This window comes from Condylura cristata, unplaced genomic scaffold, assembly GCF_000260355.1.
Source record: "Condylura cristata isolate star-nosed mole 26May11 unplaced genomic scaffold, ConCri1.0 scaffold00004, whole genome shotgun sequence".
In the NCBI taxonomy this organism is placed as follows: domain Eukaryota; kingdom Metazoa; phylum Chordata; class Mammalia; order Eulipotyphla; family Talpidae; genus Condylura; species Condylura cristata.
This window is the reverse complement of record NW_004567105.1, coordinates 37,691,172-37,703,686: the sequence shown is the minus strand read 5'-3', so window position 1 is coordinate 37,703,686 and position 12,515 is coordinate 37,691,172. Positions and strand designations below refer to the sequence as shown.

The 12,515-nt window shown below is 41.1% G+C and overlaps 1 protein-coding gene across 2 annotated transcripts in view; it reads right to left on the bottom strand.

Annotated features, from left to right (window-relative positions):
- Nucleotides 1-6,846: 6,846 nt before the first annotated feature.
- SLC38A1 (solute carrier family 38, member 1) overlaps nt 6,847-12,515 on the bottom strand; it is a 72,785-nt gene continuing 67,116 nt past the window's right edge. For both annotated transcript variants that reach the window (XM_004675942.2, XM_012735325.1), the window contains exon 17: nt 6,847-12,424. In XM_004675942.2, the coding sequence (XP_004675999.1) occupies nt 12,323-12,424 (102 nt within the window). In that variant the 3' untranslated portion in view covers nt 6,847-12,322. The remainder of the gene's footprint in view (nt 12,425-12,515) is intronic.

Genomic DNA, 12,515 nt, shown 5'->3' with positions numbered 1-12,515 from the left:
AAGCAAAGCTGAGGTAAGCAAGCTCTTGTGTTGGTAAGGAGTAAATCCTGGAACAGAATCTATGTGAAAATAATCTATTAGGAAGTGTTTCCATGAATCAGCAGGGGCTGGGGAATGAGCTGAGATGGGAAGGAACCAAATAAACAGTGTGGCTGTCCATAAAGTCTGGGGTTAACTGGGTAATAACAAGCCCAGGTTTGGGTCACAAGGGGGTTAGGGTTACTCTGAAGGCCCAGGCACACAGAACTACCTCACTGTGGACACCCTGCAAATCTCTAAGAGACAGATCTAGGAATTAAGTCATCATTTGATTGTCTTTGAATGATGTGTGTAGCTTATTCTTTGCTTCCTTTTTCAATCATGCTGTTTTCCAAGAAGATAAACCTCTCAATCATACATTTTGATGTTTGATGATGATTTTTGCCTGCTTTCCCAGGCAAAAATGACCGTTTCTAAACGACTTTAAGGTGCTGTGTTTTCAAAAGCCATGGGCAGCACGAATCTCATGCCTGGTTTCGGAGCCCTGAGATTTTGGCACAGACTATGATAGTTTGCTTCTCATTCCCAGCTTCTGGCAAAAGGCACTGACCAATTCAGAGGCAAGTGGTCGGAGCTCTCTTGCTTTGTTTGGCCTACATTATATGCCTTAAAATTGGCATTGCAACATTTGTCCACTTAGGAGATTTATTTCACCCACAGAGTATCAAAAACTTTTTTTTTTAATTTATATTATACTAAAACAGGGCTGGAGGCAGAAAGTCTGGGGTGAGGAGGATGAGAGGATTCATCAGAGACAGAGTGGGGAGCAAAACAGGCAGATTGATGAAGTACACTGCTGAGGGGAGCAGCCTGCAAAACAAGAGAGGGTTGCTGAAGGGAGCTACAGGTGAGACATAAGTCTGCTGCACCATGTGGGTCAGCTCCCTGGCTGGGTATCGAACTCACACTGCAGTGGCTAGCAATAGCTTGATAGAGCTGAGACTTTACCCCCTCCCTGGTGAGGCTTAAATTATGTTGCTTTCAGATTTTATGGGAACTTTCAAAAACATAAAGATGAATGATAATAAACTTGATACATATGAAAAAATTTAAACTCACTTGTGATGCATGAAAGATAGAGCAAAAAAGTTGAAAGTCTTGCATGCTTGGATGTACCTAAAATGTGGTGGCAGATTAAAATGGACAAAATTATAATTTCACCTTAAATTTTTGATTTCGGTTTTCACAAGCAATATCTTAGGACAGTTTTAGCTGTTGTTGCAAGATTTTTCACTTTTTACTTTCTGTCTTCTTCCCAGTAATAATGTTCAACTTAAAAGTACTTAAATGCAAAGTATGTTCTAAAACTTTTTTTCAGAATTTATTTTATTACATCTTTGTTAATTCTTGTACAACATTTGATTTCTCCCCTCAGGTATAGTCAGTGTGTTCTAAAACTTTACACAACAATGCATATTGTTGTAGAGGGGGATCCACCAGCAATCTAGTTACTGTCAGCTCTGAACTTCATCAGGAAATAATATCAGACATTGATCCGGTGGTGTGCTGGCACTATATTAGTCCTTGGAGAAAGGCAATATTCTCACTTCAGATAAGCCCAATCACCCATCTTTGGCTCCTTTCAAACTGTTCACCCCGACCAAGGGCCCTTGGGTGGAGAGCAGTTGCTGTGAGTTAGGACCCATGGGAGTCCCTGGTATCTCTGGTCTCTGGTTTTCCTTCTCCCCTAGCCTTTCCATCATCACTCATACCCCTTTACAGTTTCACATGCTAAAAAAAAATTCAGAACACCTGTTAATGTTTAGAAAAATCAGTGTGGATCAGCATCTGGAAGGTAATATGTTGACTGTTAAGGTGGAGCCAGTCTGTTTTATTTAGAACATAGTCCTTTTTCATGGACTCTGGGACTGACCCTCTCTGTTAAACAACCAGATTTTTGCTTATAATGTACAGCAAAGTCTCAGGCAAATTTCAGGAAGTAGAAATCTTGATAATGAGACTGAAAGGCTGTTGTTCATTTACTGAAGTATCAACAGGCATCCATTCTCAGGGTCTGTCTATCAAAGGCAGGCACCTTCAGGGTTGCGTAGTATTCCATGGAAGAGTCACCCAGTCATCTTTTTTCCCTGTTTCAGTCTTCCACACTTTCCCCATCACTATCTCATATACATGTTATATTAGAGAGGGAGCAGCTTCTCTTGACACAACACAGAGGAGTTCCAAAGGAAGTAGTTGATCAATAATTGTTTCTAAACTCTGAATATTTGGGAACTCTCCATACTGTTTTCCATAGAGACTAGACCAGTTTCCATTCCCACCTACTGTGTAGGAGAGCTCCATTTTTTTTTACATCCTTGCCAATACTTGTTTTTCTTGTCTTCTTTATGTGGGCCATTCTCACAGGTGTGAGGTGGCATCACACCATGGTGTTGATTTGCATTTTCCTAATGACAAGTGACAATGAATTTGACACTGTTTTAATGTGTTGTTGTCTGGATACTTAAGGAGGTCATTTCTCCTTCTCCAGCTATCTTTGATATTCAACATTTCTGCAGATTCTGCTTGCCTTTGCAAAGTTTTATTCCTTTTTTCACCAAAACACCCTCCACACCTGTAATGTAGTTAATTGCACAGGTTCAACAAAAATTTCTCTTTTTCTACCACAATATAATTGGTATAATTATAAGACAACCTTGGCTTTATTGGAATGTCATGGTTGAGGATGGTGCACATTTAATCAAGAATGCCAAACAGTTCAGGACAAAGTCTGATGTTATTTATGGACCTAATGCCTGCAAAACCATCAAAGTGCATTTAGTACTGCATCAGGTCTAGGAACTTGGGGCAGTAGGAGCAGAGCCAGCCCTGGGGGCTCTCAAGTCTTTTCTTGGCAAGGAAAGAATTCAGTGCGGAGATCAGAGTTAAGCAGGAAAGCAATTAAGTTAATTGGCAGTTGAGGAGGACGAGGCAAGCTCTCAATATCGAGACCAAAGTCACAGAAAAACAAGAAATTTTTTGAAAGATAGGAAGAAGGAAAGGAAAACTCTCTGAGAGGGGTCCCAAGTAAGTACCTGCTGAGGGGGCGAGAAGCAGGTATAATGGGTGAGGGGTGGAGGTTCAGCGACTGGGGGTCTCAGTGTCCTTGTTGATTGGTTGGGATAGGTGGGGTCCCCCAGACAACTGAGGTCACCTGGACTTCCCAGGTTACTTGGTCTGCTTTCCAGAAAGGAGCTTTGGTCCATTGCTTTAGTATTGTGCTATTGTGTTGGTTTTCTGAGACATTTGATTTTTACTGGGGTGGAGGTATCCTGACTCCAACTGGTTGATCCTCATTCAATTTGATAAGTGGGTTTGGGGCACCTGGATTTCTGGATTTGGGGGCACCCTCCAGCTTCCAACTGATTGTGCTTTGTTCAGGGGGTCCTCTGACCCTGATAAATTATGTCTTCATTTCCTAACTTCCTCATTCAGTACCATCCTTATAGGTGGTAAGAAAGGGAATTTCCTCTTGGCAAATTTAGCAAGATCTGAGAAACTCCAGTAGAGGAAAATTTACTAAAATTAATAGATTGCTGGTGAAATATAGTTTCTCAGGCTTGCTTTCCCAGCTTTGAACCAGCAAAGAATAAAGACCTTCAACAATACAATTCTATGGTTCCAATTCAATACCCATAGCTCTAAATAGCACAACAAATCCAAGGAACCCTATCTCCATGGTTAACATTCTCATTACATTTCTGAAAATAATCACCCCAAATCTCATGAGGCTGATCACAAAGACAGAGAGGGCAAAAAAGCAGGTTACTGAATGCATTTTCAATGTGATATGAGATGCCCCATCTGGGTTATCTGATTCTATACAAATGTCACTGTTTTCTGGTTCTTGGGTTCTTGAGCTATTATATAACCCTACAAACTGTAAAACCAATGGAGAGAGAAATGTTTATTGTTTAATGAAGCAAATGAATGCTTCTGGTAGCAATGCAATTGATTTCCTCCTCTGGGGCCAGTTTTGCATCTACCAATGAATTTATTTCAGTGTTCCTTATTGCTGAGATGTATATTTATTCCTTGATTACTCTTGAACTAATTTTAAAAATATTTACTAATAAACTAAATACATTTTTGATATGATTGCCTTATGATTTAGTTTTAAGCTTGAAAAAAAATATATAAGTACCTATGTGCTGTGTTTAAAGTCTTTAACATGTTCAAGTTCTTTAGATAAAGGGTTATTTATATAGGAAACTGGCTTTATTTTCTTGAAAAAGTCATTCACCACCATTAAGTAAGTAACCCTTAATTTCCCCATTGCTGTAAAAGGCCACTTTTATGGGCCATTTATGTTGTTGTCTATTATGGTCAATTTTTTTACTTCCACATCAGGACAAATCTGTTTTAAGTGTTATAATTTTATGATGCATTTGATAACTTGATGAGTTATTTTGATGTTGTACTGACTCTACTAAAGATTGTCCTGCCAATCTAGATTAGTCTAAAATTTAAGCTGATGAAAGATAAAAAAAAATTGACCCAGTCATATTGGCCTCATCATCCCCATCCATAATATCTTAGCCAGGCAAAAAACACTGCTCTGAATCTAGAAGGAGAGTGAACAGATTCTCTGAGTTGCACTTACTAGTAAGCTTATAGTTTATCCTATGGGGAAAGGGGGTAATAATCTTCCCCCAGACTTTTACATGTAAAACAAGGCAGAAAAGCCCTATTTACAATAGCTAAGATATGGAAACAGAACAGATGACTGGATCAAGAAGATGTGATCTATATATATATATAATGGAATACTACTCAGCAATCAAAAAGACAAATCCATGTCATTCACAACAACATGGAAGGTGCTGGAAGGGATGATGCTCAGTAAAAGAAGTAAGAAGGAAAAAGAAAAATGTCAGATGGTTTTGCTTATAGGAGGGATATAGGGGAACAATACAAGGGATCAGGGAAATAAAAAGACAAAACTAGTGGGCCAACTATAAATCTGAGACATACAGCAAGGGGTGGAAAATCACAAGAAACTATAGTTACACCTCATGGGTGACTTGGTGGTGGGAATTTTTTTTTATTGTATAATAGTTTATTTTTACATATTTTTGTGCATTTTTCCATCTCAGTTGGGAAACCCTTCGGTTTCCCATCACCAAATCACCCATGTGCCATCACCATAGTCCAGTGCATTTCCTTCCCCCCACTGTTTTTGATCCCATTCCCCACTCCACCTCCACAAAATGTCTCTGGTATATAGCTGTTCATCATTATTATTATTTTCTCACCTGGTCCGTTATATTCCTGCTATGAGAGAAACCATCCGGTATTTTTCCTTTTCTTTCTGACTTATTTCACCAAGTATGATCTTTTCCAGCTCCATCCATGTTGCTGCAAAAGACATGTTTTTTTTGGGGGGGGTTGCTGAGTAATATTTCATTGTGCAAATATACCACATCCTTTTCATACAATCATCCATTTTTGGGCATTTGGGCTGTTTCCATATCTTTCCAACTGTGAATAAAGCAGCAAAAAACATGGGGGTGTAGGTATCTTTTTGACTCAGTGTTTTTGTGTCTTTTGGGTAGATACTTAGGAGTGGGATTGCTGGGTCCTATGGAAGCTCCATGTTTAGCAGTTTGAGGAACCTCCAAACAGTTTTCCATAGTGGTTATACTAGTTTGCATTCCCACCAGCAGAGCAGGAGAGTTCCTTTTTCTGGTGGTGGGAATTTTATGGAGACTACACCTGGAAAGAAATCAAACATACAAAATTGAACAATGATGTAAAATATGTATCTTCAAATAAAATAGTAAAACAGGGCAGAAAAAAATCAATCTGAGCAGACACAGAAGAGCGACAGTGGAAGAATCTAGAAATATCAAATCACCACGGGACTGGACTTTTTTGATTGAGGATGAAACAGGCTCATTCTTAAAAGCGGAACTTTACATATATGAGTGACCCTCTCGAGTGAGCTGTCACCCAGTAGCTCAGGCAGAATCAAGGTGAGCCATGCACCTGGCCACCCTGTGAATGCACAGGTGGTTTATGCAGCACCCCCTGTCCACAACAGGATTTGAATATCTGGCCATTTTGCTGGTCAAAGCTTTGCTAAGACTTTGGGGAATAGGCAGGATGGACAAAGGTCAGGCTGCAGGTGCCTCCCCCCAAATCACCTCTGGAGACATAGACATGATAGCACTTCATATTTTGTGGGTGACTACAATGTGGCGTCCTTCCTATAACATAGAAACTGCTATTCGTAAGGATGAACCTGAGTTCAGAGAGAGAATAGTTATGTTCAGCTTAGTTTGATTAAAAGGATTGCAGAAAGAGCTAGCATGTCCAGCCCAGGTTGATTTATTTTCTTTCTCTTTTTTAAACATTTATATGTATTTTAAAAATCTTGTGTAGAAGAATTGCAGAACAGAGGTGTGGGTGGTGAGTGAATTCACCAGAGACAGTGGAGAACAGAATAGGTGTATTTACCAAAATTCACTACTGAGGAGAGCAGTGGGCAAGACAGGTGAGGTCTGCTGCACCATGTGGATCAGCTCCCTGGCTGGAATCGAACTCAGGCCTTGGAAGTGACAGCGCTGCAATGCGACTCCTAGGACACCGGAGAGGCACCCAGACAAGGTCTACTTCTTTCTGAAGTAGTTTTTGAAGTTTGGGTATTTAAACACAGACTTCCATAACCATAACATGTTCTAGAACATTGAGAAATCGTACAAATCTGTCTCCAACCATCCTGAAGCATGTGTACTATGCTCCAAAGTCCCCCATTTTTACAAAAAAAAAAAAAAACCACAAGATTCATAAACATTTTTAGTTCATATTTTTAATGTTTAAAAACTATGTTAACAGAGCAGTAATAGAACAGAAATTCTTACATTTATTTTACACCACATGGTGGGAAAAAAACTGATTAACTGTGAATAGCAAAGTTTGTGACTTATTTAAATCACCCATCTGAAAGTCTTTTACAAGGTTTTTACATGAATAAAACAGTGGTGAGCTACATATACTGGACTCAGATGAAGTCTAAAATACATGGCCTCTAGAGAGTGAATTCATACCAACGATCAAGATTCAAGTGTTGTGGGAAAAATTGCTCCAGACAGTCTTGTTGGCGTCAACACTGAAAGTAAAAGGCAAACATGCAAGACTTTCAAAAGCTTAATAATATACTTGGTCTTTTTCCTTCAAATTTGTGCTTTTAGTGAATGTTCAAGTTCCCTCACTTCACCCTTTCAAAGACCCCAAAATTTGGGAAATGCAGCAATTCAATTCTGAAAAACAATTCTCCTTCCCAACCTCTGTTTTCATAAACACTATATAGTGGTGTCAGTGTTAACGGTAAGAATGCATGATGATGAAGAAACCGCTTGTCATTTTGGGTACACCTATTTCTATATGACAATAATTTTGGGTCTAAATATTCCTTATTTGTCAAAGGACTATTTTTAAATAATTGATCTTAACAACAGTCTAAGAAATCAACACAACTATTTCTCAGACATTTAGCTTTCTAAACAATAACGTAAGATTTTTAGGCTCCCCGTTCATATGGAGAGAGAACTAGGTTACCTGGGAGAGAATGCAAACTTTTCTAATTCTGGAACAAAACCACGAATACCTATGAAAACATTTATTCTTGATAGGCAGATATTAGAGATTTCTATTTCAGTGTGAATTAACAACTGCAAAAATATACAGCCTCCTATTTATTTACAGTGTATTTACATACAAGTGAAGTATTTCCTACAATAAGCCTCAACTGCATAGATTCTTCCTTTTAAAAACACAGAATCAAGCCCATGTACAGATGGCCCAGTTTCATAACTCCTCCTCTGAGAAAGCTCTAAAGGAGAATGCTAGAGCCGTGTAGATTTCACGGCCTTCAACTTCTCTCTTTGGAATTAGTGATATTTTTCAGTTGTTAGCTACTCCAACCCAAGTGGTCCCAGAAAGCCATTATCTTTATAAATAATTCACTGTGTATATTTCAGAGGAAGTATGTTCTATTGCTGAAGGGTTCCCAGATCTTCCATCCCTAAGGACACAGTTTATTAGCATCACTATAGAGTCTGTATTTTCTTTATTTTGAAAGTGGCTAGGTCACCGTGAACTGGAAATGGAGAAATTATATTCTTAGAGCTCATGTCTTTTCTCAGCCATCTACACTGATAAACAGATGGAGACTAATGGCTTTGGTGCTAAGGCATAAAGTCAAATATCTGATTTGATTTTCAATCAAGTCACCCATCTGAATGGGCGATTCTCCCACCAACCTCCTCCTCAACCCAGTGTGATATGGACCCCGGTTTTCTGATCTGCTGAAGCTGATGGGACCCTTCTGTCTCCAGAGCACCCCGCAGCCCCTCACCCCCTGAGGCCTTTCAATAGACAATTTACTTTAGAAGGACGGGGTCTGTCACCTTAAACACCCAGCTTCAAAAAATGTCACCTTATTGCTCTTCAGTTCCAGATGACAAGCAGCCTCTTTCATGATCAAGTTCACCAACCCTGTCCTCCCCTCCCTCACTCCTGGGCCCTTTTCCTACCTTGTAAGTCTTAAAAATCAACTCAGAAGTAGTACGGATGAGGAGAATAGGGGAGACTAACTGGCTTGGAGAGGATCTCACACTTGAGGTACTTCAAGAGGGCCTCTAAAATATCAGCCAAATCTCCAACCTCAATAGCTTCAGGTTTTGCTGGGGCCGGCCTGAGGATTTACAGTCCCACTAGCTCTCACATGATATTGACTTTACCAAGCCAGGGGCCAGACTTCTAGAAGCACGGGCTCAGCAGCTCTGGTCCATTGCCAAAAAGAAGGCAGTTCTGGAGTGACTGTCTGAGGCGTCCCTCTGAAACCCTAAGGAAACTTCCCAGTCTTTTGTCCACCCTAAGCCCTACAAGCAGCACCCATGAACACCTTTCTCCATGGGACCTACAAATATAGCAAAGGAAGGTAGGCAGAGAGCTGTTTTTACACCCCTATCTGATTGCTGAGCTGCTAAATCTGGCTTATTAGCACTACCCCCAAAAGTGCTATGTGCTGGCTTCTGGGAGAAGCGATGCAACCATGTTCCTTGCTGTAGCAGGCAGAGTAGGAGGTGAACTATGGGAGCAAAAGACCCTACAAGTAGAAGCAGGCAGGCCAAGCCTGAGGCCTCCAGAAATAGCAGGACTTCTAGCTGAGGACATCCCCAGGGCTGTCCCCTCAAGAGGCCTCCCCCTCCTTCTGATGCTCTGGAGGCCATGGACTTACTTTCCCTTACCTGTGCTGGTGCCCTTGCTGCAGGTAAGTGAGTGGGGTGGCCCCCTGCCCCCAGCCTCCAGCAGGTGCTATGGGGCTCAGGTCGACAGCCCAGAGTCCATGGGCTGTAGAAACGAGATATATTTGACAATTCTGAATTACCTCCAGAAACAATATTATTTTTAGTGTTGAGGTTCTTTAGCATTCTGGTTGTATTAATGTACATCAGTCAAACCATGGGCTTAATAATCACCTCAGCTGGTCTGTGGGCCTCACACCAAGTATAACTTGCTGTCTAGAAGGTTACATTCTAGGTTGTAACCAACAAATTTATAGAGTTTTGAAATGTCATCTGTTTATAAATTAGGGACACCTCTGCTTAAAAAGACTAGATTTCTGTACATATTCTCCTTTCCCCACTTCTAATACGTAACACTAAGTAAATTAGGGTTTTATAGTATTCTGTGTTACAATAGTTAGAGAACAGTTCTAAATCCAAAATATTAAACAGGCACTGTTCACTAGAACTCAGATCCCAGCTACCAAAAGAAAACATGCTACTCCCATGGCTAAGGTCTAATAGTCTTGAGTCTACTAATTTAGCAGAAAAACTTCTATAGCACTTGACTGTGTTGTTTAAATTCTACCTAGCATCTGTGATACATGTACTTTTGGCTACCAGTTCACTATTCTGAACAAGAAGACTAAGCGTGGTACACTTTACACCTAATCCCACACAAAGGATGTAATGAATTAATCAGTGATATTGACAAATCACAGCAAGGTCTATTATAGTCATTCAGTCAACAATAACTTAAACACACAAGGAAGCTTTTAAAAATGTGGTATCACAGATTTCAACAATGTGCCTTCTCTAGTAAATATGTTTTAAATAATATTAAAAATTTCTTGTTCTGATACATACAATCCAGAAATCCAATAATATCACTACACATTCCAAGAGTTATTGGTCATTTTCTAAATTGACTCTGTGAGAGTGGAGTGGATTGCTATAAATGAATGAGGGTAACAGAAGATGGTTTTTTTTTAAATGGAAGTCCATCCACTACCAGGCTATTTTGTTATGAGGTGCTCTAGGAGAGGCTTCCAGTGACCAACCAACTGTTCTGGCTCAGTTTTTCTTCCTGCTCATCTAATATGGCAGCCCCTCTGAAAACAACAGAGGTGGCTAGATTTTCCTGCCTAGGTATTCACACCAAAACACCACCATTCTGAGCTAAGATGGATGTAGTTCTGGAATACTCCATTAAGAGCTATGATGACCCGACCAAGAAATGCAGGAAAGAGCCTTTCACTATCCCCCAAGAGGGTCACAAAGAGGTGCTCTGATGTTTGCCTTTTCTGTTGGATGGTTAGTCTCTACAGGGAAAGACACAGTTCTGGGTGACTTCCAGGGAACAAGAAGGCCTTTGGGGATTAACGTGGAGGAGGAACAGAGCACAAAACCTGCCAAGATCCTGAGGTTACATTCTACTTATCACTGTATAAGAAATCTGTGCTCAACGAACTTCTATGTTTGAATTCAAGCAGGTAAAACACAAGTCCTATTTCAAGAGCCAGATCCACAGAGCACACATGTTCTTACCATGTCCATGGAAAAGGCAGTCTAGCTGATGAGCCAGCTTGGGGCATGTGGTGTCTCTGCTCTCTCCTCCTCTCCAAGCTACCTTTGCTCACACCCTCTTTGTTTTCAGTCTCCCTACTGAGAGGGGCTGGGTCAGCGTTTGAGGGTCTTGTGGGTCACATGTACAGATAGCTCCTTGGTTAGGGGACAGATGAGAGCACAGCACCAACACTGAAGGCCCCCCCAGGGGGAAGGAAGGTGTGATTTCTCCCAGGTTCCTTTCAAAGACTATATCTGAGGGCTCTTTGTCACTTTTCCTCCCAGAACTCTGGATGGATTGTTAATGGACAAGAAATAGGAATGAGGCTTATTTAAGGTACAAAAATCTTATATTTGTCATAACCTAAATTTATAGATATAAAACAAGTCCTTTAAAGACCCCCCTAAATTACCCAATATAAAACAGGAATTACATTTCTTGGATCATCCTTGGTTACATATACATTGTCCTCTGTGCAAAAAAAAACAGGCAGACATGAGTCAAAGCTATTGCGATAATAAGAAAATGTTTTCTCCTGCGACAACATCGGCGTGGGGTGAAAGGCTGTCACATCAGAGGAATATTTTCTTAGGCATTTGGACATTCTTTTTGCACTACTCCTGCTTCTCAATTTACTAACAAAGGTGCCAAGGGTCAGCCCCAGTGACGTTGCCGATGATGAAACTTTGACATCAATTGCCAAGAGGGAACAAAACTTTATTTGCTAGATCACCCACGTGGCTTAATATGTTACCAAGGTATGATCAGCCCCACCCCCAGCTGAGCACACTCACCAGGGCCTGTCTCTGTGTGGAGAGGGATGTAGCAGTCTCGGGCCACTGGGGCCCGCTGCAGGTGACCAGGGGACCTCAAATATTGGGCACACTCTGATCCACAATGGTGCATGCCCTGAGACCCTCGCATGATCACCCGTGTGCTAGGTTAACCAAAATAGGCGAATTATTTACGAAACCATTTTTTTTCCTGTAAAGCAAAATAAATATATACAAGATTCTTTTCTATAAAGGTACAGATACTGTGCGCTGAACATCAGTCAGAAAATGATTTCAGAACCCAATGTCTAATAAATCAACATGATGGATGATCATGTTTGCAAAGTTCTGAGACCGTGAGGCGACAAAAAACAGTTGGACGAGTGAGCTGTAACAGATGGTGAGAAGTGCTGAGAAATAGGGTCACACGAACTTTGAAAATGAAAATCCACCATCTTACACTGATCCGAGAGCTTGAAGGACACGAACCATTATAGAAACAGGTCTCTGTTTTGCTACCCAAGTAGTATTCCCTTTGAGCCTTGTAAGTTTCTGTTTGCTTCTGTAAACTTGCAAAGGAACTGATGAGGGCGGGGCGCTGATGGGTGGTGGTCGGGCAGAGCAGCAGGTGGGGCTGGGAACTCCTCTCCCTCCTCTCAGTGGCCTTCGGAGGTGCTGGAGGAGCAGGCCCAGTCGTAGATCACCAAAGGGATGCTGACCAGAGAGAACAACACCCCCAGACCCAGGAAGAGGGCGGCCTGGAAGAACAGAGAGGCAGACTTCCGGTGAGATAAACCTTTCCCACCTGCACCAGGGAAAGAAACCAAGCTCCACCCTCTGGAAGAACAG